Genomic DNA, 22,622 nt, shown 5'->3' with positions numbered 1-22,622 from the left:
TAAAAAGTCCATTCCGATAGTGTCTTTTAATAGATGAGTTTGACCCATTTACACTTATTGTGATTACGTGATATGTTTGGACTTAGCGCTCTCTTTTAATTTGCATCCCTGTGTACCTTGCATTTTATTTGCTTTTGTTCTCCTTTCCTGCCTTCCATTAGATAAGCAAAGTTTTCTTCACTCTCTTGCCATTTTTCCCTATGCTAGCTTGGCCACAAGAGATTTTCTTTAATTTCCTAATCTATTTAAATCTATTTATTTAATGATTATCATTAAGTTTTTCACATGAAAACTGAAAGATAATTTTTTCCTAATAAAGATGATAGTTATTCAGGATTTCTGTTTTCTCAAGCAACACAGATTTTTTACATACTTCTTCCGCTTAAAGTCAAGTAATTACAACAAAAAATTGAAATCCTGGAGTTTCCGTCGTGGCGTAGTGGTTAACGAATCCAACTAGGAACCATGAGGTTTTGGGTTCAATCCCTGGCCTTGCTCAGTGGGTTAAGGATTGGCGTTGCCGTGAGCTGTGGTGTAGGTTGCAGACACGGCTCAGATCCTGCGTTGTTGTGGCTCTGGTGTAGGCCGGCAGCTACAACTCCGATTAGACCCCCAGCCTGGGAACCTCCATATGCTGAGGGAGCGGCCCTAGAAAAGGCAAAAAGACAAAAAGACAAAAAAAAAAAAAAAAAAAAAAAAAAAAAGAAATCCTGGCTGAAAACATTGCCACGTGTTCTTAGCCTCCTGACTCACAGGAAGATTAGAGGCATCCTGATTAATTTATAAAGCATGAACTTTTTGCTAATTCATTCTGTTATACACCCTGGGGTGTTTGGGGTCATTCCTCTGGTTCAGTGATACATTCATTCCCAGCTCGCAAACATCTCTCTCTCCAGTTCCTGCAAATGTTGTGCGATCGGATTGGATGAAAGAGAGCTCGGGAAACTTACAGCCCACTGTTAGGACCTGTTCCCATAAATCCTATTTGTCACATGTAATGATTTCCGGTGCGAAAATCAAGGCCTTCCTCCCTGTCAACACCTGCATTCTTATCCCTGGATGCCCAGATTTTAATGGGCATATATGCTCCCTGGGGGGTTCTTGCCAAAATGCAGATTCGGGTTCAGCAAGTTTGTGTTTCTGACATGCTCCCAGGTGGTGCTGGTGCTTTTGGTCCAGGGACCACACTTTGAGGAGCAAGTGCTTGGAGGATAAAATGTTTCTAGGAGAAGCAGAGCTTTGGCCACAGGTCGGGGTTCACTGATACTGAAGCATTCCAGAGGAAGCATTTTCTTTGAAGTAGTGGAGTTCAGGATTTTTTTTTATTATTATTATTTTATTTTTAATGTCTACACCCACTGGAAGTTCCTGGGCAAGCGACTGAATCTGAACCACAGCTGCAACCTCTGCCACAGCTGTGGCAACACCAGCTCCTTTTAACGCACTGCACTGGGCCTGGGATCGAACCTGCACAACTGTAGTCAGGTTCTTAACCACTGTGCCACAGTGGGAACTCCATGATCATTTTAATTATGAAGATCACCTTAAGGCCCGGCAGGGCCCTCCCCACTGCAGTCCACCCAGGGCCCGAAGGAAGTGCATTCAACACCCAGGAGGGAAGTCCTTATCACCTCCATCCCTCTGGAGGTCAGCACTGCACATGCTTCAAGTCTCAGGCTTGTCACTGTGTCATTTAGGTGTGACTCTGTGAATGAGGGCCCTGAGGAAGAGCCTGCCTGGGGCAAGCTTCCTGGTAATTTATGTCTAAGGCATGCTTTTCATGGAGATACACTTTTAAATAGTAACCAAGAAAAAGATTCTCTCCTCTTAACGGGTATCCATTTATAGGACTCAGCTGTCAAAGCTCAAGGGTAGCATTAGGCTTAGGTTTAATCTTCTGTATACCGTAATTTACAGCACTGAGTAACGCATTGTACGTACAACTCTTTCAGTCATTTGCTGTGATAAATAGCTCTTGCTCTTGGCGGAACAGAAACGCCATCGCTGCTTTCCATTTATGAATATTGAATGGTCTCAGGCAGGCTTTTGCTGGAAGTTTTTAAAGGGGAAATCCCCACCGACCACATCTCGGCGGTACAAAATGTCACGTCCCTGCCTTGTGTACCAGTCAGTGCTCCATCCAGACAGCAGTCCTGCAACACACGTGTGTTCCTGATGAAGACTGTGCAGGCACGCCAACCATCCCGGGCCCAAGTCCTGCTGAAGGCTGTAGTTTTACACCCAATGCTTTGAGCCCTTAGATAGAAGGTTTAGCAGGTGGCAGGACGCCACCAACAGGGATCAGGGAACTATCTCAGAGGTGATAATCTGATGCGGGAAAAATAGAAGGGGTGTGATTCTGTTGGATTCCTGACAGTGAGAAGACAGTGTCAGCTACGGAAATTGAAACTAATAGGGGCCAAAGGAGGGGGAATGCCCAGGCTATAAATCTCTAGGGATCCACTCTTTAGGAACTCAGAGACACACATGCCTTCCACCAGACTTCCCTTAGTTCAGATACTTTATTCCCTGCCGACTGGGGGGACACAAAATGGATATTCAAATATGACACTCATGGGAGTTCCCATTGTGACCTAGCAGTAGCGAAACCAACTAGTATCCATGAGGTTGCAGTTTCGATCCCTGCCCCTGCTCAGTGGGTTAAGGATCCAGCATTGCCACCTAGCAGTAATGAAACCAACTAGTATTCATGAGGATGCAGGTTCAATCCCTGGCCCTGCTCAGTGGGTTAAGGATCCGGCGTTGCCATGAACTGTGGTGTAGTTCACAGATGTGGCTGGGATCTGGCGTTGCTCTGGCTGTGGCATAGGCTGGCAGATGCAACTCTCATTCGACCCCTAGCTGAGGAACTTCCATATGCCACATGTGAGGCCCTTAAAAAGAAAAAGACACTCAGGTCAAGTAACCAGCTTGTCCTGGAAATCCAAGTCCAAGTCAGCTGGCTACCCTAGACTCAGGTTCCCAGAAATACCCCCCCGTTTCTTTCCCATGGGCAAACTTTCTGCACTAGAGGGACTGAAATCTTTACACTGGCGACCTTGGGTTTGTCTTGTGTTTGTGAGTACCCACTACGTGCCAAACACTGTGTTGGATGATGAGTTAAGGACTCAAGATCGAACGTGAGCAGAGGTGGTGAGTGCGTGAAAGAGCGCGTTCCCGCCTGCTTTTGAATCCTGTGACGTTGTATGCGTGACGTCGGTTGTCTTCAGAGGCCACGCCCCCAAATGCCACTTCTCAGCAGTATCCAAGATGATTCTTTTGAAAATATAGATAAGAGGCTTCTGTTCTCACTACTGCCTTTGGAGGGGGACCATATATCTTTAGAAATATCTACGGCATCTTGCCACTTATCGAGTACTTTCTTCTATAACGTGTTCAATTTGATTTGCATTAAGAGCTCGGTAAGGCAGACCAGTGGCGGCTGGCTTCCCATATTTGGAAGCTCAAAGAAGTTTAGCAACTTTCTCAACATCACACAACCGATAGGAGCAGAGCTGGGACTAGACTCAGGACTTTGGATTCTCACGCCAGTGCATTTTTCTGTGAACAGAGACCCTGGTGGGAAAACATGCACAGCAGCAGCAAAATAGTGTGTCCGCAATCAGAGGCACATTTACCTTCATGAAATTTCCAGCTTTGGAGTTCCCGTCGTGGCTCAGAGGTTAATGAACCCAACTAGCATCAATGAGGATGAGGGTTGGATCCCTAGCCTCGCTCAGTGGGTTAAGGATCCGGCGTTGTCGTGATCTGTGGTGTAGGTCACAGACGTGGCTCGTATCTGGCCGTTGTTGTGGCTGTGGTGTAGGCCGGCAGCTGCAGCTCCAATTAGACCCCTAGCCTGGGAACCTCCAGATGCTGAGGGTACGGCCCTAGAAAAGACAAAAAGACAAAAAAAAGGAAAGAAATTTCCAGCTTTTGTAGTTTCTCCGCCCTGCACCACCACCCCTACTTTTTAGGGCCGCACTCTAAGGTTCCCTAAACATACAGAGGTTCCCAGGCTGGGGGGGTGACATCAGAGCTACAGCTGCTGGCCTGCACCACAGCCACAGCAACACCAAATCCGAGCCACGTCTGCGACCTACACTACAGCTCACGGCAATGCCAGAGCCTTAATCCACTGAGCAGGGAGGGCCAGGAATCAAACCCACATCCTCATGGGTACTATTCAGGTTCGTTACCTCTGAGCCACAGCAGGAACTCCTAACCTTCATAGTTTCTAATTCCAGACTCTGTGCAACAAACACATCCTACAGCCCCTCTCATATCTCTCTCACCTGGGATTTGAGCTTTCTTTAATAGCTATTTGAAAAACAGTCTTAACAATTTTGATTCTGATGGAATATGACTCAGTCTGCCTATAGGTTATGATCTACCATTTCATTTCTCGGCCAGAAGATTCCATTCGAACAAAAGTCCCAGTCCTTTCAGCAGATGTTGAAGGCAGCGGGTTGTGTTCTGCAGGCGAATAAATCTGCTCCACATTCCGATGAGTGCTAACGGGTGACGAGAGGACTGTGCAGACTGAAAACGCCACATGTGTGTTTCATGCATGTAAACCTAGTAATGAGAGTGGGTTTTGGCAGCAGCTAAGCATTGATGTTCTGGCAGAGCTTAGAGTTGCCTGTTAGTGTTCTGGGCTTAGAGTTGCCTGTTAGTGTTCTGGGAGCTGGAGTGCAGACCCAGCTACAGTACAACTTGATCTTGATAACATCTCTCATTCTCCGGCTTTTGCTAAGTTTGTTACACAAGGAGATGAGAGGAAGCCATCTGGAGACCTGGAAGTTTAGGGCTCCTTGGCAACCTCACTGTGACCTCCCACCTCTCCTTACCCATCTGTGGAATGGGCACGGTAGTAGCTGGGCTCCAAGGTGATTATTCAAAATGATAAACTTGAGAACGCCTTGGCATGTGACTTGTGCTATAAATACACCTCACCGCCGCATGGAAAACAGGAGTCTTTAGCCGAAATGTATAATGAGACGAGGCAGGGAACATCAGTCACTGGCAGCAGGAGCATTGCCAGAGGCAGGAGGTGTGAGGCGAGGGGACCAGGTGCTTGTCTAAGGAAGGAGAACAGAGAGACCATCTATGAAGCGTCGGGGGCAATGGGGCATAATGTTCAAAACAAACAAACACAAAATAGACCTTTGGACGTCTGGCCTGGGTTTAGAATCCGGAGATTGGAGATGAGCGTCTGTCTCTTCACATTGCAGGCTCTGTGCTCCAGCTCCGGGCACACCCCTGAATTCCAGAGGGCTGGCTGGAAAAGAGGCAGGCCTGGGAAAGAAGAAGGCCTGGCCCAACCAGTGCCCCTGTGGGGTTCAGCTTTATTTGAAGGAAGGTTGTGTTGGAGAGGCAGCAGAGGAGTTCAAACCCTGCAGCCAAGCTGCCTGGGAGGGACTGCGGCTCTGCCACTGACCAGCCAGGTGACCTGCAGCCCGTGCCTCAATCTTTCCATGCCTCAGTTTCCCCATTTACAAAATGAGGGTACTCTGAGCACCTGTCTCAGAGATGGTCAGGAGGATAAAATGAGTGTACACCAGCACAATGTTTCGAGGAGGTCCCTGGCATCTGTAGACCGAAGCATAGTGGGGCACCTCTCCAGCCTTGCGAATTCTAGCACGTGGCAGAAAAGAAACCCAAATTGGATGTGTTGGGGAGCAGTCACCTGTAGGGTTGAGTGTGTCAAGTATGAACTCCATGGTCACTGCCAGAAGGGAAGCATCGGCCAGAAAGAGGGAAGAAGGGTCCCAGCCAAGATGATGCCAGCCTTGGCTGGCCCACCAGCTGTACCTAGAGGGGTTGTGTGGGGGGCTCAGGTTGTACTCAGGTCTGGAAATCATCTTGAATCTCCAGTTTGCCTCCTCCCGACTCCCAGGGAAGTTGAGGGAAGCTTGGGGGCTGGGGGTGGGGGTTTATAAAAGCAGATACCAGTGACCAGTATCCTAGGAATTTTTATTTCCTTCTCTTACACAAGCCAGTCTCTCCCAGAGTCGCTTGCTGATACTGTACCTCTGCTCTGGAATCCTGCAAAATCCCCCCCCCCCGTTATCTGTCAGCCTCAACATGGGAAAAATCCCTCTCATCTGGCACTCTCGTCTGATGCCTGCCATCCTGCCTCACAGCAGTGTGTGGGCAGGTCTGCTCTGCGCTGCACACATTTTCAGAATGACTGGGTCTCAGGCTTTCAGAGCAAGTGTCTTTAAATCCACTGGTGAAAGGAGGCAGCAATCATCTGCCGGTTGGTGTTTGCCAAAATGTGGCCTGATAACAGGATGAAGTGATGGCTGCTGGCATGAAACCCGGTCCCCCTGGGCGTACACCCAGCCTGAACAGCTCCTTTAAAACCAGAAGCAATTTGTCATCTTTTGATTCTCTTCCAGCACCGTCCCTGTCACAGGTAGATAAATGAGGCAGCATATGGGTGTCCAAACGCAGGTTCGTCTAATCCCAGCGGTTTCCTGCGGAGCCTTCACTCCGCGAGGGTGGAGAGCACAGTGGGGTGGTCCCTAGCTTCGGGATTGTAACCATAAGCAAATTTTTCCTCACATGTGCCATTTATATGCAGGAAGCGCTTTCTCAGACTCTCCCAGCCTCCAGTGTGCCATTGAGAGGTGCGTTTCTCATTTCAGAATTCTGAGATAAATCATACATTTGTGAGCTCAACATCTCAGGTCTGTAGTTCCACCGAATGCCACTAATCAAATCAATGTCTCAATAGAAGCCAACAAACACCCCTGAATTAGAAATAGATAGGGGTTGGTCTTGACGTTCTAAAAAGCCTTGATTACAGAAAGCTGGTTGGGGAAAGAGGGTGCATTTCAGTTCACCTCGAGTTGCATGCTCTGTTTGTGGCTTGAAGGATACCCAGGCAAGGTTTTTGTACAGCCCACGTGGACCTCAGATTTTCTCAGTTGCATAAAGCTAAAGTCACCAGGTTATTCCCAAGAATGCAATAGGAAGAAGAGGTCCCCTGATGCCTCTTGGATGTCTCATGGGTGCACCGTGACGCTCCCTGCAAATGAAGGCTAGGCCTGTGTAGTGGATGAACTCAGCCAGCCAGGGCAGGCCTTGCACTCGTGCCAAGGGGCTGAGTGTGTTGCTGGTCCAGCCAGACAGCTTCAATGTCTTCTGTGGCCACCAGTCACATCCTTCACCCCTGAAGCAGCTGGACTAACTGGGCATCTATGGTCACAAGGGCCCAGGCTTGGCTGGGTGAATTCGAGTTCATCCCTAAGCACAGGAAAGTCATCTGCCCTAACAGTGTTTCAGCGAGCCCTTGGGCATCCCTGAAGCCGCCTGAGAAAGGAGCACACATGGAGCATCTTCTCAAAGCTGGATCTGCTGAGCGTGGTGCAGATTCTTACACAGGCCACCAGTGCTGGTGACCAGAAGGAGTTTATGGCCAGCTCCTCATTATCCGTGGCACTAAAGGAGAAATCTAGCGTGAACTTTAACGTTTAAAAATAAAAACCCCTGGAGTTCCTGTCATGGCACAGCGGAAATGAATCTGACTAGGAACCATGAGGTTGAGAGTTCCATCCCTGGCCTCGCTCAGTGGGTTAAAGATCTGGCGTTGCTGTGGCTGTGGCGTCGGCCAGCAGCTACAGCTCTGATTAGACCCCTAGCCTGGGAACCTCCATATGCCAAGGGTGCGGCCCTAAAATGACAAAAGACCAAAAAAATAAAAATAAATAAATAAATAAAAATAAAAACCCCAATTGAGCTGTAGCCAGTGGTTCGTACTATCGGTCTTCTAAGGGAGGATGGTATTTCCTTTTATGTTTCCTCAACTAACAACTGGTTTTGTTGTTGTTGTTTGCTTTTCAGGGCCAAACCCGTGGCATATGGAAGTTCCCAGGCTAGGGGTCAAATTGGAGCAACAGCTGCTAGCCTACACCACAGCCGCAACGACACAGGATCTGAGCCGCATCTGCGACCTACACCATAGGTCATGGCAGTGCCGGATCCTGGACCCACTAAGAGAGGCCAGGGATGGAACCCGCATCCTCATGGATGCTAGCCAGACGTGTTTCCACCGTGCCACAATGGGAACTGCTTAATCACTAGTTTGAATGAGCAGCAGAATGACCCAGTGGGGCTTAGGCTGCAGGGCAGGATAATTCCCATGGAGCTAAAAGATGGGTCTGGTTCCTCTTCCTGCCTCTTCCAGCTGCTGTTCTTCATCTGCAGACTGTGTTTGCTGCCTCTGCTTTATGAGGTCAGGGAGGATCAAATGAGCTAAGGAGTGTAGAGCTGTCCCAAGGCCAGTCATAGGAAGCATGACACATCTTAGCTCCTATGCCTTACTTAGACTTACAGAAAAAGAGGGAAGTATGACTTTGTAGAAGATGATGAAGCAGCAGAAGAAGAGCTTGTTGGTTAAAAGATAGGCAACAAAGTAAATCTTGAAGGTGATTCTGCATTTCATTCATGGTCAAATCACATCATTTTTTTTTTTTAAGCTGAAAAGGCTGAGCCAGCTGTACATGATGTATTAAACCCGCACATATGCGTGCTTTAGAAAAGTTACTATTTTGAGAGTATGATCATTCCTGGAAGGGGAAAAAAAAAAAAAAAAAAAAAAAAAAAACAATTTTGGTGTGCCTCCTGTCCGTTGAAAGAGCTCTTTTCATGTAAAGAGTGGTTTCCATTCCTTGGATTAGTGACTTCAAATTCTGCTCTCTTCTCAAGCTTTGTCAGAAAGCAAGGGAAAGGAGGAACTGTGAAATCCTTGAGGAAGGAGTTCCTTGAATACCTTTTTGTCAACCCGGAGTGTCTGGCAAATAGTAGGCACTCAATCAATGTCAAATGAATGAATAAATGAATGATTTAGAGGTTTAATCCTTTACGTCAGTGATATTCAGCCTTTAGCCACACATCAGAGTTGTTCATTGGGGGTGCTTGTTAAAACACAGGTGGCTGGGCCTCATCTCTGGGGTTTCTGATTCAGTGGGTCTGGGGCGGGGGCCTGAGAATGCATTTCTACCAAGGCCGCAAGTAATGCCGATGCTATGGCGCAGGGGCTATATTTTGAGGACCCCTCCACTTTTCCACGCCTTCCAAAAAATTGGCCTCTATAACTGTCTGACCCTGCCCCATAGAACTGAGATGGGAAATTACTAGGATTTGATCAGATGGAAGAGCTGCCTGGTTTTTTGTTTGTTTGTTTGTTTTGAAATCAAAAACTGCATTTTTGCCCCTTGTACAATTATGAGAGAAATGAGAATTGGATCACGTCCTCCTTCACAACTGTGGCAGGACACAGCCAGCAGGAGTGGAGGAGAGGGGTGCACCTTGCAACGTTTAAGCCAGAATGCATCTCCATCCAGTTCTGGAGTCCGCACTTAGTGTCAGATGCACTTAACTGCCAAGTGGAAAGGAGACGTGACCTTTTTCAGAAGCTGCAGATGAGCAGAAAGGGCACGGGAGAGGAGCATGGGAACCATCGGGGAACATGTTATTTTGCAGAGTCTTTTCCTGATGCCTATTGGCCTGAGTGAAGTCATTAAGCCCCACCGGGTTCAGAAACAGGAGGGAGTTTCAGGGCCTGAGGAGGGGTGCTCTCTGCAAAAAGTCATTCTCCTAATTCCACATGTCACTTTGGATGGCAGGCAAGGAGCTGGAATTCCAAACCCAGGCCACAGGAAGCCCCATCCATCCCCCTCTTCTCAGGAAGGAGCCCTTGAAACTTTGAAGACACGCAGTCAAGGCCAGGGACAGACCAGTGGAGGGTACCAGCATGACACCAGCCTCCCAGAACGGGGAGGAGAGCAAAATGAAACCTAAGGCAACTGAAGGGAGGGAGGGGACCAAGGCCTTCCTCTGAGGTAGTGAGAGTGTGTCGGTAACCTATTGCTGCAAGACAAATAGCCCCAACATTTAGCCACTTAAAACAATACCTATTTATTGTCAAGACATGGCAGCGGCTTAGCTGGATGGTTCTGCCTCAGGATCTCTCTTGAGGTTGCAGTCAAGCTGTCATCCAGAGCTGCTGTCCTCTGAAGGCTTGGCAGGTGCTGGGAGGCCCGTCTCCAGGCTGGCCCCTCAGCTGGCTGTTGGCAGGAGGCCTCAGTTCCTCGCTCTCAGTACCTGAGGCCTCCTGCAGGGGCTGCTCACAACATGGGGAAGGAAGAGCCAACAACCTGGGGAAGGAAGAGGGGGCCTCACAATGCCTTTTGTGACCTCCTCTCAGAAGTGACACACGATCAGTCACGTCTTGATTCCGACTTCGTTAGAAACTAGGCATTCAGTCCAGTCCACACTCAAGGGGAAGGGAAGGAGGCTCCACCTCGTGAAGGAGGGCCACCCCGAAGAGGGAGCCTCTGTCACTGTCCTCTTGCTGTGCAGAAAAGCACCCGGATAATACTAGAGGGCCTTGGGTGGAAAGATGGTGAGAATGTTTAAAAAGGTCCCAGAGGGGGCTGTGCGAGTTTTGCCTGATGGGGCTGAGAGAGGTGGTGGGGTGGGGCAGAGGCATAGGGAACCCTCTGTGGACTTGAGTCCCCTGTCTAGTAGGGGTCATGCAGGCCCCTTCTCTCTTGCTGACAAAGGACTGAAGCCACTTATGAATCCCATGGCTCCAGAGAAGAGGAAGGAGGGGCTGGCTGCTTAGAGCTAAGTCTGCACTGGTGAGAGAGCCATAAACAGCACGGTGCATGCTTCTCCCTCTAGACGATCTGGCCTGAAAGAACAAGGGAAAGAACAGGGATTTCAGGCTGCCGTGCTGCCCTGGAATAAAGAGGACTGTCAGAGCTGTGCCTCTCAGGGGACAGGGGATGTCCCCTGGGCGACAGGGGATGTTAGGAAGCAGGAGGGGAGAAGCCTCGCTCCTTTTTATGAAAGTGATCCCAGGGAGTTCAGTGGTGGTTCAGCGGGTTCAGGATCCAGCGTTGTCACTGCTGTGTCTCGGGTGGCTGCTGTGGTGTGGGTTCGATCCCCGGCCCGGAAATGTCCACATTCCAAGGGGGTCACCAAAAATAAATAAAGTGATCCCATTCCAGACGATGGTTCGGTACCACCAGGCACGGCCGCCATCGGCCCTTTGCAGCTGTGGCTCCTGGCTCCCACACGGACACCCTCTCGTGGGGGCAGTTGTCTGTGTGGCCCCCCTCAGCTCCATCAATGGATTCCATTCAGCTGCCTGCACTTGAGGATGCAGGCCCACTGGTGGTCGTATTGCACTGTGTCTGTTCTTATCTCCCCTATCATCCCCCGGGAATAAGCTAATCAAACTTGCTGATGATTTTACACTGGGAAGGAGATAGCTAATAACTTGGATGACAAGTATTCGAATACAATGTGATGTGGATAAATTGGGTCCATGTATTAAGGGCTATAAAATGAGATTCCATCAAGGCATGAATAATGGTGCCTGTGGAAAGGATTAATCAAATACCCCATTAAAAGGTATAGGAATTCTGGTCAGATTGCCCGTTTAATTACAACCCTGCGGCCCCTCCCCCCACCCCCAACTCCATTCCCCCTGACACTGCTCTCTTCTAGGAGATATATGGGAAAGAGTTTAGAGGAAATAATAGAAAAATTGGGACATACGTTTTGATAGAACAAGATCATGAAGACAGATTTAAACAACCAGTGTTTAATTTAGGGGAAAAAATTAAAAAGGCACTTGGCATGAGTAATCATTTACAAATGTAATTTCCAAAGGAGCCCTGTTGATACCATTCAGCAAATGCCAACAAAGCATTTACTTTCCAAAGGGAGAAAGCAAGACAAGAGAAATGAAGGCATCTTCAGGAATGGACCGGAGAACAGCCAAGCCATAGAGAAGAAGCAGGTGTAAAAGGGACAATGCAGAAGACAGACTCAGCTTCTGAAAGAGCTCGGAGGACTGCCACAGTCTGGAGAAGGCTTCCCGGAAGAGGAGACTGCGCAGAGCCCGGAAGTGTGGACAAGCTTCCATGTACCGCAAATTCGTGAGCACCCTCTGGTGACAGGGTTTAGGGAGAAAACGGGCTGGAGCAGAGCAGAGGGCACCCAGGGGATTCTTCTCTCCATTTCCACCACCACCACCACCCTGGTCCAAGCTGTCATCACCTCTCGCCTGGACAACCACAAAAGCCCTCCAGCTGTTTTCCCTGCTTCCACTCTTGCTCCCGTACAGTTCATTCTGCACACAGAAGGTAGAATCAAAACAATTAATTGTATCATCTTCTTAACTTGTGGCTGCCCATTGCTCTTAAGCTAAAAGTAAAAATCCCTGCCATGGCCACAAAGTCTTGCGTGATCTGAAGCACATCCTATGCCGGGCTCCCTTTCACTCTGTACATGCCAGTCAAGCTAGTCTTTAAAATTTCAGCACATTGGGTCTTCCTGCCCCAGGGCCCTTGCACATGTTTTTCCTTCTCTGTATATGATTTTCTTTCATCCCCTCTTCCCAAAGCTCTGACTCATCCTCCCAAGTGCATCTTAAATGATTACTTCTTCCTGAAAGACCTCCTGACTTTCATAACTAGGTCCACTCTCCCTCATACCTTAAAAACAAATGTTTGTGGTGTGAACATATAATTAATGTCTGTTTCCCCTCCTAGGCCACAGGCTCTGTGAAGGCAGGGCCCCAGACTTTGCATCCCCAGAGCCTAGCCCAGTTTCAACGAATAGGTATTGACTGAATCATGACATTTAATTAGGAATTATGAAACCAGTCGAGCAATTCTACTTGACCAGTATGTAAGAGAGTGCCAGTGTGAATTCTTTACTAGCATGAAAACCTGAATTCCTGTCCAGACTCTGCCACCTGCTGGCTATGCTGTTATGAATAAATTCCAGATCCTCTCAGAGCCTGTTTCCTCCTCTGTACAATGAAGGTACCAACAGCACTTCACATGGTTGTAGCAAGAAACTAATGAAATAACATAAAAGCATTTTCAACTGTGAAACGAGGCATACATATACTCTGTCATTTTTTCTAGTGCCTGGCACATTGGGTCATTAAACATCTATAAAATGGATGAATGGATGAATGTATGGATGGATGGAGAGATGGATGAACAGATTATCGGTTATAGAACTAGTACAAGAGCCAGGAAGGGAACCTGGCATAAGGACAGCATGATGGAAGCCAAAAGAGGAGAGAATTTCAAGAAGTAGGAGGTATCTTGTTGCTCGCCCAGAATATCACATACAGTAGAGCAGGCAAGGAGAACGGTGGCGGGGTGGGGAGTGGGGGGGAATCATCGCATTTGAGTAGAAGGAAGTCAGGGGTGACCTCAGGACCTGTCCTCCTCAGCCTTTTCTTGTTGTCTGTGCTTTCAATGACATACCTTAATTGTAACTTAATCAGTTTACTGATTTTTATCTTGGGGGGGATCAAATTGATTTTGCACATACAGCAAAATTGGCCCGGTGACTCCAGCTGCTGCCAGCAGGTGCTGACAAGTGAAGAAGTGCACGTCAGAGGATAAGAAAATACACTAAACATTCATTTTAACAAGGCCTAGAAAACCCTAGTTATTTAATAAATTGCCAGGGATAATTAGGCTTCTGCTTCAAGGGTTGTTTTGTTTTTAACTCCGTGCACCCCAGTAGGAATAGAGCCGTGTGTGTAGGCAGGGACCTGGGTTATAAGATTTATCTGAGGGCAACTGCTGATTCCTATAAGCATTTTTCTGTCTCTTTGATCACACCCCACTTCCTGCCACAATCATCCAAGGTAAGTCACCCACCGACACAGACACACACATACACACACACACACACACACACACGTTGAGCCCCCAGTCCTTTTGATGGGTTACTCCTACATTGTGACAGTTCAGGCTCACTTCCCTGCCAGGCCCTGATCCAGCCAGTCTGTTTGTCCAGAAGCACAGAGCAAAACCTCCTGCTTCAGACAGAAGAGCGTGATGATTCGCAGCTCAGCTTTGCCCTGTCTAGTGCCCGCCCCCTCCTAGCTTAAATCTCACGTGTAGGAAATGGGTGTATAATCATGCCCCCTCAGAGAGACAGTGTGAAGATTAAATACCATAATGCATGTAATGTGCTTCGACTGAGCCCGACCCAGCCTGAGAAGTGAGTTCCTAGAATCCCGGAAGGCATGATAGATTGAATCCCCTTTCCAAGTTCTCGTCTGTCTGTGAGCATCCCCGTGGGGTCCCAGCCCAGCCTGTCCTTCAGGAATTTCACATGGTGGGGGTGTCTCATACAATGCGTAGATTGTAGAGGCTGGAGTTGGAAATCTTGAGAAATCCGTGAAGGGGGTTGGGGTGGGGGCTGGGGTGGTGCGGAGCAGGGACAAGAAAAAAGGTTCAGGGAAGAACCCTGCAGTATTTCCAGTGATCCAGAGATGAGGCCTGGAAGAGCAGCAGGAACCAGCCAGGAAGGTTAGACTTGAAACATCAGAGTAACCATGTCCCTGAGTCCAGGCAGGAAGGAATTCTAAGAAAGAGCATCAGGCATTTCAGAAAGATAGACTAGACAATAACTAAGAAAAAGCTTCTGAATCATATTTGCCTTTTCAGTGAATTACAATTAATTTGGTTTTGAGAATTTTAAACACACACATTGTCATCATTGGAAATACCCTAGAGCATTGTGAAAACCAGGGTTGGAAATCACTTTACCATCTACACTCTAAAAGCAGGAACCCGGAGTTCCCGTTGTGGCGCCGCAGAAATGAATCTGACTAGGGACCATGAGGTTGCGGGTTCGATCCCTGGCCTTGCTCGTGGATTAAGGATCTGGCGTTGCCATGAGCTGTGGAGTAGGTCGCCGACGTGGCTCGGATCTCGTGTGGCTGTGGCGTAGGCCGGTGGCTACAGCGTCAATTAAACCCCTAGCCTGGGAACTTCCGTATGCCACGAGAGCGGCCCTAAAAAAAGGACAAAAGACAAATAAATAAATAAAAGCAGGAACCCAATATTTCAAGTAGATTTTCCCTGAGCCCAGGGGAGAAAGCGGTGTGGCTGTCAAATCTGCCTGAAGTCCTTCTCCTGATCATCTTTCCCCCCTTCCCGTCCCCATGTCCTCTCCACCGTGAACAGGAAGGAGGCTGCAGAACCCCGATTGCTTTCCCAAATACAATCCCTGAAAGAACCGAGGGGAGAAATAAGAATAGAGAACCAGAATGTCATCTGTTAAGGCCTCTGCCTAATTTCTCTTAGTCCCCACCCCTGCCCGCCATGTCTTTCAGGCCTCTTTTGCGGCTGTACAACTACCGCTGCTGTAAAGTTTTTTTGTTTGTTTGTTTTGTTTTTGCCGTAAAGTTTTGAAGGTGGTGTCAGTGGCCCAGTGGGTTTGAAGAGGGCCTTGACTTTTGAATTTTTTATTGTATCCGTCAGTTGGGGAATTTTTTTCCCTGTACACATCGAAACAGACCCCATACATATTTAATTTTAAGCCTTAAAAAAACCTTCTGTCTCTGAGTACGACCCCATTCATTGCTTTTTCCACCACGTGGGTGCCATAACCCTGGAGCATGTGATTTAGGGTCCTGGACTTATTGGGGATGTCTGGAGGTCACCGTTAAGTGGATGCACTTCTTTATTAAGTCAATACTTGATGAAGCCTTTTGAAAATCCTACTAAGTATGTTCGTGAGACTGCCTGCTAAGATTACCAAAAAGAAAAAATTTAAAGCTTACTTTTATTGCTCCAAACCATAAGTAAATGGCCAGATCTATCTTCCTTTCATCTATCATTTATATTTATTACGTTTGGTGAGTCTGGCTAGTGGTTTAGATTCCTTAGGTTTTTACTACGTCTGGGCTCCTATTATGCAGTCATCTCTGATAAAACCGAATGGTATACAGCCTGGGCCCTGGAGCCTAGCGTGATGCCAAACCCCACTGCAAATGTGTTTCCTACTAAAGCAAACTATAGTGGAAGATAGGAAAGAGAGGCATTCTCCGGTCACTTTCAATTACCAAAAAAATCATAAATCACTCGTTCCCCAGAGGGCTCCCCCAGATCACATTTTTCTCCCTGCCTCATTACCTCTATTGTAAGCACTCCCTTTGCCCACATACTCACAAGAAAGTGATTATGGTGGGTTGTGCCCTCCTTAAGAACATGGCTTGCATAAGGTTTCTTTTTTTAAGTGGATAATTATTTGCATTAAGAATGAGTGCATTTGGGGAGTTCCTGTTGTGGCGCAGCAGAAACAAATCCACCTAGCATCCATGAGGATGTGGGTTTGATCCCTGGCCTTGCTCAGGGAGTTAAGGCTCAGGTGTTGCCATGAGCTGTGGTGTTGGTCACAGATGTGGCTCAGATCTGGCATTGCTGTGGCTGTGGGATAGGCCTGCTGTGGCTGTTCCAATTCAACCCCTAGCCTGGGAACCTTCACATGCCTCAGGTGCAGCCTTAAAAAGACCACACACACACAAAAAAATTAGTGTACCTGGGCATTCACCAAGGGCAAAGTCAAAGTCCAGACAGTAGGAAACTGCAGGTTAAATGCCAGGTTAGAGTCTTCAACAGATGTATTGTAAGAAAAGGAAATAGGAAACGGTCACTTAGAAGCAGCTTCAAAGCCATATAAAAATGGGCAAAACTAAACTACAGTCGTGAGGGTACACACAAGGGTGATTAAACCATAAATAAACACAAGGAAGGAGTTCCCCTTGTGGCTCAGCAATAGCAAACCCGACTAGTATCCATGAGGATGTGGGTTCGATCCCTGGCCTTGCCCCGTGGGTTAAGGATCTGGCGTTGCCGTGAGCTGTGGTGTAGGTTACAACGTGGCTCAGATCTCGGCATTCCTGTGGCTGTGGCATAGGCCTGGGGCTGCAGCTCCAGTTCACCCCTATCCTGGGAACCTTATTATGTCTCAGGTATGGCCCTAAAAAGCAAAATAAATAAATAAATAACCACAAGGAAGTAAAGACTAAGTCAAGAACTTAGTGGCTACTTTGGAAGGAGGGAGGGGCTGTGATTAGGACAGATACACAGAGTGGGGGACAGGGAGGGTCCAGTGAGGTTCTCTGACTCCTCCAGGTATCCACCTTTTTTTTTTTTTTTTTCCTTCCTGCTTTGTAGGGCCGCACCCAAGGCATATGGAGGTTCCCAGGCTAGGGGTCAAATCAGAGCTGTAGCAGTTCCCATTGTGGCTCAGTGGTTAATGAACCCAACCAGCATCCATGAAGACGTGGGTTCGATCCCTGGCCTTGCTCAGTGGGTTAAGGATCCAGCGTTGCCGTGAGCTGTGGTGAAGGGCACAGACACAGCTTGGATCCCTCGTTGCTGTAAGCTGGCAGCTACAGCTCCAATTAGACTCTTAGCCTGGAAACCTCCATGTGCTGCTGGTGTGGCCCTAAAAAGACAAAAAGACAAAAAGACAAAAAAAAAAAAAAAATTGGAGCTATAGCTGCTGGCCTACGCCACAGCCATGGCAACTCAGATTCTGAACCATGTCTGTGACCTACACCACAGCTCACAGCAACGCTGGATCCCCGACCCACTAAGTGAGGCCAGGGATCAAACCTGTGTCCTCATGGATACTGGTCGGATTCATTTCCACTGCGCCACAGTGGGAACTCCCCATGTTTGCCTTCTAATCATTCCCAGTGCAGTACATTTGTTTCATGTGGGTTTGAGTGTGTTTTATTTTGCAATATCAAGTTTTCCTTTAATGAGTCCGCTTGGGGTTCACATTACCTACAGTCTTTCAGGAATTTGGCTTTTGCTGGGGTTGGTGGGGGGAATCTTATTATAAAATATGTCTTACTTCTCTCAGGAAGAGAAATACTGTAATTCCAGCTGGAAATGTGCCAGTGGGGCTTGGTCAAAATTGAGCAAGAAGAGCTTCGATTGAGTCTTCTGGCTGCTGAAGACTCCCCTGGTCTTTCTTTGTTCTCGCCTTTCATTTATGTGGTTAATTACCTAGTTCCTTGCTTTTCCTAATGTTTTAAGCACCTACAAACCCTCCTCACCTAAACAACAAAAGCTGGAACCCTGACAACAGCCCATTGCTCCTGCCCTCACTTTTCTGTGATCTAGGGGCTTCTTTAAAGAGCACAGGGTTTGCTGAGGGGAACCTATCCCTGCTGGTAGCCCCCCACTTTCGCCACCTCTGTTGTCCCTGCAAATGCCAGCCTGAGTGGCTTCCCTAGTGTGATTTTAGGGTGACCACGGGCATACCTGTCCCTCCAGCCAGGACATCGTTCCTTGACCTCGAGGCTTTCATCAGAGCATTCACCACCTTAGTGTGAATAATGACTATTAGCTGAGAGTCTGTTTCAGTAAAGGGTTGACTCATAAAGAGCAGGACTCTGGAAACCTGAGCTCAGGGCTCAATAAGGAAGAACTGAATGGGGGCTGGTGGGGATTCACCGTTCCTTCTTTTTCTTAATAGACATGGCCTCAAGGTTTTGATATTTTTTCGCTTCAAGCTAGCATCTCACTAAAACACACATTTACATCTATCCCTGGGGCTTTACATGAAGCCAGTTGTCCACCTCTGTCTGTGCATCAGCTTGAGTCCAAACCTGTCTGGGAGTAAACCGGGTAGATCAACTCCATGAGGGCAAAAAACTCCTCTGGTTTTTTGGCTCACTGTTCAATTCTCTCTCTCTCTCTCTCTCTCTCTCTTTTTTTTTTTTTTTTTTTTTTTTTTTTTTGCTTTTCAGGGCCACACCCAAGGCATATGCAGGTTTCCAGGCTAGGGGCCTAATTGGAGCTACAGCTGCCAGCCCATGCTATAGCCACAGCAACACCAGATCTGAGCCATGTCTGTGACCTACACCACAGTTCATGGCAACACCGGATCCTTAACCCACTGAGCAAGGCCAGGGATCGAACCTGCAACCTCATGGTTCCTAGCCAGATTCGTTTCCACTGCGCCACAACGGGAACTCCTCACTGTTCAATTCTCAACCCCTGGCATGGGGCCTGGCACGGAGTAGATACTCAATAAACCACTTGATGAACAGTTGAGTGAATAAACAAGGGACCAGGCCAACATACAGCTTGGAGCCGCAGAAGGAGCACAGATAGGTAGTGAGAAAGCCACTGCTGTCACTCTGCAGGCTCCTAGGGACTTCACCTGCCATGTCGCCTCCATGCATCTGCACCAGGGTTGACCACCTCCGCTCTGTGCCTCCCTGTCCTCAAGGAGAAAGTCAGCCGGTACCTCGTTCTTGAGAAGTGACAGCTCTCAGCACATATCTCCCACCGGTGCTACACTTCGGGGTCACAGAAGAATTTTCCCACACATTGTCTCTATTAGCACTACTCAATAATCCCAGAATGTAGATAACTTGCACTTTATTTTTTTAATTTAATTTAATTGGAGTATAGTTGACTTACAATGTCGTATCAGCAAAGTGAATCAGTCATACATATAAAGAGATCCATTCTTTTTTCCCATATCAGTTATTACAAACTATTGAGTAGATTTTCCTGTGCTATGCAGCAGGTTCTCATTAATCATCTGTTTTATACAGGAGTGTGTGTATGTTATTCCCACCTTTCCAATTTTTCCCTCCCCTGAACGGTTTCACCTATGGTAACCATAAGATTGGCCTTAAAATCTATGAGTTTCTGTTTTATAAATAAGTTTTTTGTGTCATTTTTGTTAGATTCCACATATAAGTGATATAATACGATATTTGTCTTTCTCTGACTTACTTCGTTCAGTATGATAATCTCTAGGTTCATCCTTGTTGCTACAAATGGCATTATTTCATTCTTTTTATGGTCAAGTAATATTCCATTGTATGTAGGTACCACATCTTCTTTATCCATTCCTCTGTTGATGGACGTTTAGGTTGCTTCCTGGACTTGCTGTTGTCTCTAGTGCTGCAATGAACTTGGGGTGCATGTATCTTTTTGAATTATGGTTTTCTCCAGATATATGCCCATGACAACTCCCAGGAAACTGAGGCTGAGAGATGGATTAAGATGACTTTTGAGGACCAGAGCTACACCCAGCATCTGAAACTCTGGACCCCCACCTCCAACATCCTTTTTTTTTTTTTTTTCGCTTTTTGGGGCTGCACCCTCAGCATATGGAGGTTCGCAGGCTAGGGGTTCTACTGGAGCTACAGCTGCCAGCCTACTCCACAGCCACAGCAACATCAGCTGCAGCAACATCAGATCCAAGCCATGTCTGCCACCTACACCTCGGGTCTCGGCAACGCCAGGTCCTTAACCCACTGAGCGAGACCAGGGATCGAACCCGCAACTTCATGGATCCTAGTCGGATTCTCGTTTCCACTGAGCCACGACTGGAACTCCCTTCCCCAGTTTTATTTTATGGAGATGCTCTGAAAGTTTATTTTGTTGTTATTTCTTAGAAAGATTCTCCCTGTGTAAACTTGTAGAGTATAGATTGGGGAGGCTCCACAGCGTTCAGCTGTCTGCTGTAATACAGACGAGAGGGAGAACATACGAAAGAGAAACCCCAGGGAAATCCCAAAGACCTTATTTTTACCAATTGTGTTGTTTTCACACTTCAGCAGATCTCATTAGAAATAACCACATCTTAGATAAAGGGAAGCAAAGGGCCTAAGAAATCCGTAGTGTAGTCTAGATAACCGTTCCCTGAGCAGTGGTGAGGCAGAGTTAACACTGTTGCCTTGCGCACACAAATGTCCATGCTCTGGGACCTTCTTCTCTCCAAGCTCTTTCACAGCTCTTCCTCTTCTAATGCTTCCTGGCCCCATGGTGGGGCAATACTCAGGCCTCAAATGACCTGGCCGAGGCTCCTTGGCTAGTTAGTGTCATCATCACAGGAACTTGAACCCATGCTCTTCCAGCCCCCTACCACTTTTCCCACTTCCTTTCCTGCAGTGGCTCCTTTTGGACTTCATGTTCAGCAATCCTTAAGAAAGACTCGGCAGGAGTTTCCTTGCGGTGCAGCAGATTAAGGATCCAGCGTTGTCGCTGCTATGGCTCAGGTCACTTCTGTAGTGTTGGTTCGATCCTACCCCGAGAACTTCTACATGTCATGGGCGGGGCCAGAAAAAAAGTGGCAGTTCAACCACCCACATGCCCACAGCACTGGCTCTTGCCAATACTTGCGTATGGTTAAGTGTTCACTGACCGCTTTGCTGTGAATCATTTTATTCATCATTTATTAATCATTTTATTAGTCAATGCCTAGGAGGAAGAGATGTTTTATTTAGACACTTAATAGTCAAAACTTCCAATCTCCAGTTCACTGTGAGCTTGGTGGCTTTGGAATGACCTCTGGGTCTGCGCACCGTTCTCCTGCTGCCCTGAGACCAGGAGGATGACCAAGAAGGGCTTCGTGGTGGCTCGGTTCAAGAAGGGAGGACAGACAGGTGCAGAAAGGCAGGATGAGGAGGAAAACATTTTAGGACCAGATCTTTTCATGCTCCTCTTGGCAAAATGAGAATAGACCTTATCTTCTGGGGCTCCTGGTTGAGGATAGCACTGAGGTTCACATAGGTCTGTCAAACTTAACTGCATATTGGGGTGACCTGGGGAGCCTCCACATATCCTGATGGCAGGCCTGACATCAGTTTTTTGTTTGTTTGTTTTCATTCTTCCCAGGCCAGGGATCAAATCCTAGCCAGAGCTGCAACAAACGCCACAGCTGCGGCAATGCCAGACCCTTAACCCACTGCCCCTCCACCCTCACCCCGGACGGGGGGTTGAACCCATGTCCCTGCTGCTACAGAGACACTGTCAATCCCATTAAGCCACAACGGGAACTTCAGCTTTTTAAAACCTCGAGTGTGGTTCCAGTGTGCAGCCAAGCTTGAAAACCAGTGATAAGAAGGGGGCGGGGGTGGCTTGTCAGGTGTCGACCTGGGTGGACTGAACTACATTTCCCAGAATTCCCTGTCCTGTGGGTTGCTCATTGGATGGGCCACTGAGGGATTCAGGATCTGGAGGATGGAGGGGTAGCTGCAGCCATTTTGTAACACATGCATTGTCCTGCACGGTGTGCTGCTCACCTCCTTGGCACAGGCAGTGGCCAGGCCTGCAATTGCTCCATCTTCTCTTGGATCCTCCTTCAGCCTCTTGGACTCTTAGGCCAGGTATGTGTGTTTAGCTCCTTGATGCAGGGCCCTGGGTTCTGGGGGACTTGAGTGGCCTCAAAGTCAAAGGCAACAAGAACGGACAGGAGTTTTAGTCAGTCCTCATGAGGTTCCAGTTAAGGCTTGTGGGTTCCAGATTGTTCTTGGTTCTGCCACTTTCTGTCCTTTCCTTCCCACTGCCTGCCCTGTGGACTTAATGCGCCAGCATGGAATGCAAAAACAACAGTCTGCTAGAGGGCGTTTAACCAGTAATTGCTGTTGCAAAAGGTCAAATATGTGGAGTAGATCCATAGATAAATAGGTACATATGTGCATCTATTCATAGCCATCCTAGTCGGGTTCCACGTCTTGGACTGAACACTGACTGATATAGGTGGGTTTCAGAATTGAGGATTAGGAGTTCCCGTCGTGGCGCAGTGGTTAATGAATCCGAGTAGGAACCATGAGGTTGCGGGTTCAATCCTTGGCCTTGCTCAGTGGGTTAAAGATCCGGCGTTGCCGTGAGCTGTGGTGTAGATTGCAGACGCGGCTCTGATCCCGCGTTGCTGTGGCTCTGACATAGGCTGGCAGCTACAGCTCCGATTAGACCCCTAGCCTGGGAACCTCCATATGTCTCGGGAGCGGCCCAAGA

At 47.9% G+C, this 22,622-nt stretch overlaps 1 protein-coding gene across 10 annotated transcripts in view; it reads left to right on the top strand.

Annotated features, from left to right (window-relative positions):
* ATXN7L1 (ataxin 7 like 1) overlaps nucleotides 1-22,622 on the top strand; it is a 461,024-nt gene that overhangs the window by 297,617 nt on the left and 140,785 nt on the right. For 2 of the 10 annotated variants that reach the window (XM_003482699.4, XM_021063513.1), the window contains one exon: nucleotides 11,745-12,923. The exons of 7 other annotated variants lie outside the window; for them this stretch is intronic. In XM_003482699.4, the coding sequence (XP_003482747.1) occupies nucleotides 11,745-11,827 (83 nt within the window). In that variant the 3' untranslated portion in view covers nucleotides 11,828-12,923. Of the gene's footprint in view, nucleotides 1-11,744; nucleotides 12,924-20,146; nucleotides 21,992-22,622 lie in introns of those variants that run through there. One more of the 10 variants, XM_021063510.1, reaches the window with a different exon arrangement.

This window comes from Sus scrofa, chromosome 9 (genome assembly GCF_000003025.6).
Source record: "Sus scrofa isolate TJ Tabasco breed Duroc chromosome 9, Sscrofa11.1, whole genome shotgun sequence".
In the NCBI taxonomy this organism is placed as follows: domain Eukaryota; kingdom Metazoa; phylum Chordata; class Mammalia; order Artiodactyla; family Suidae; genus Sus; species Sus scrofa.
The sequence above is the reverse complement of the archived record's forward strand: the minus strand, read 5'-3'. Positions and strand labels throughout refer to the sequence as shown.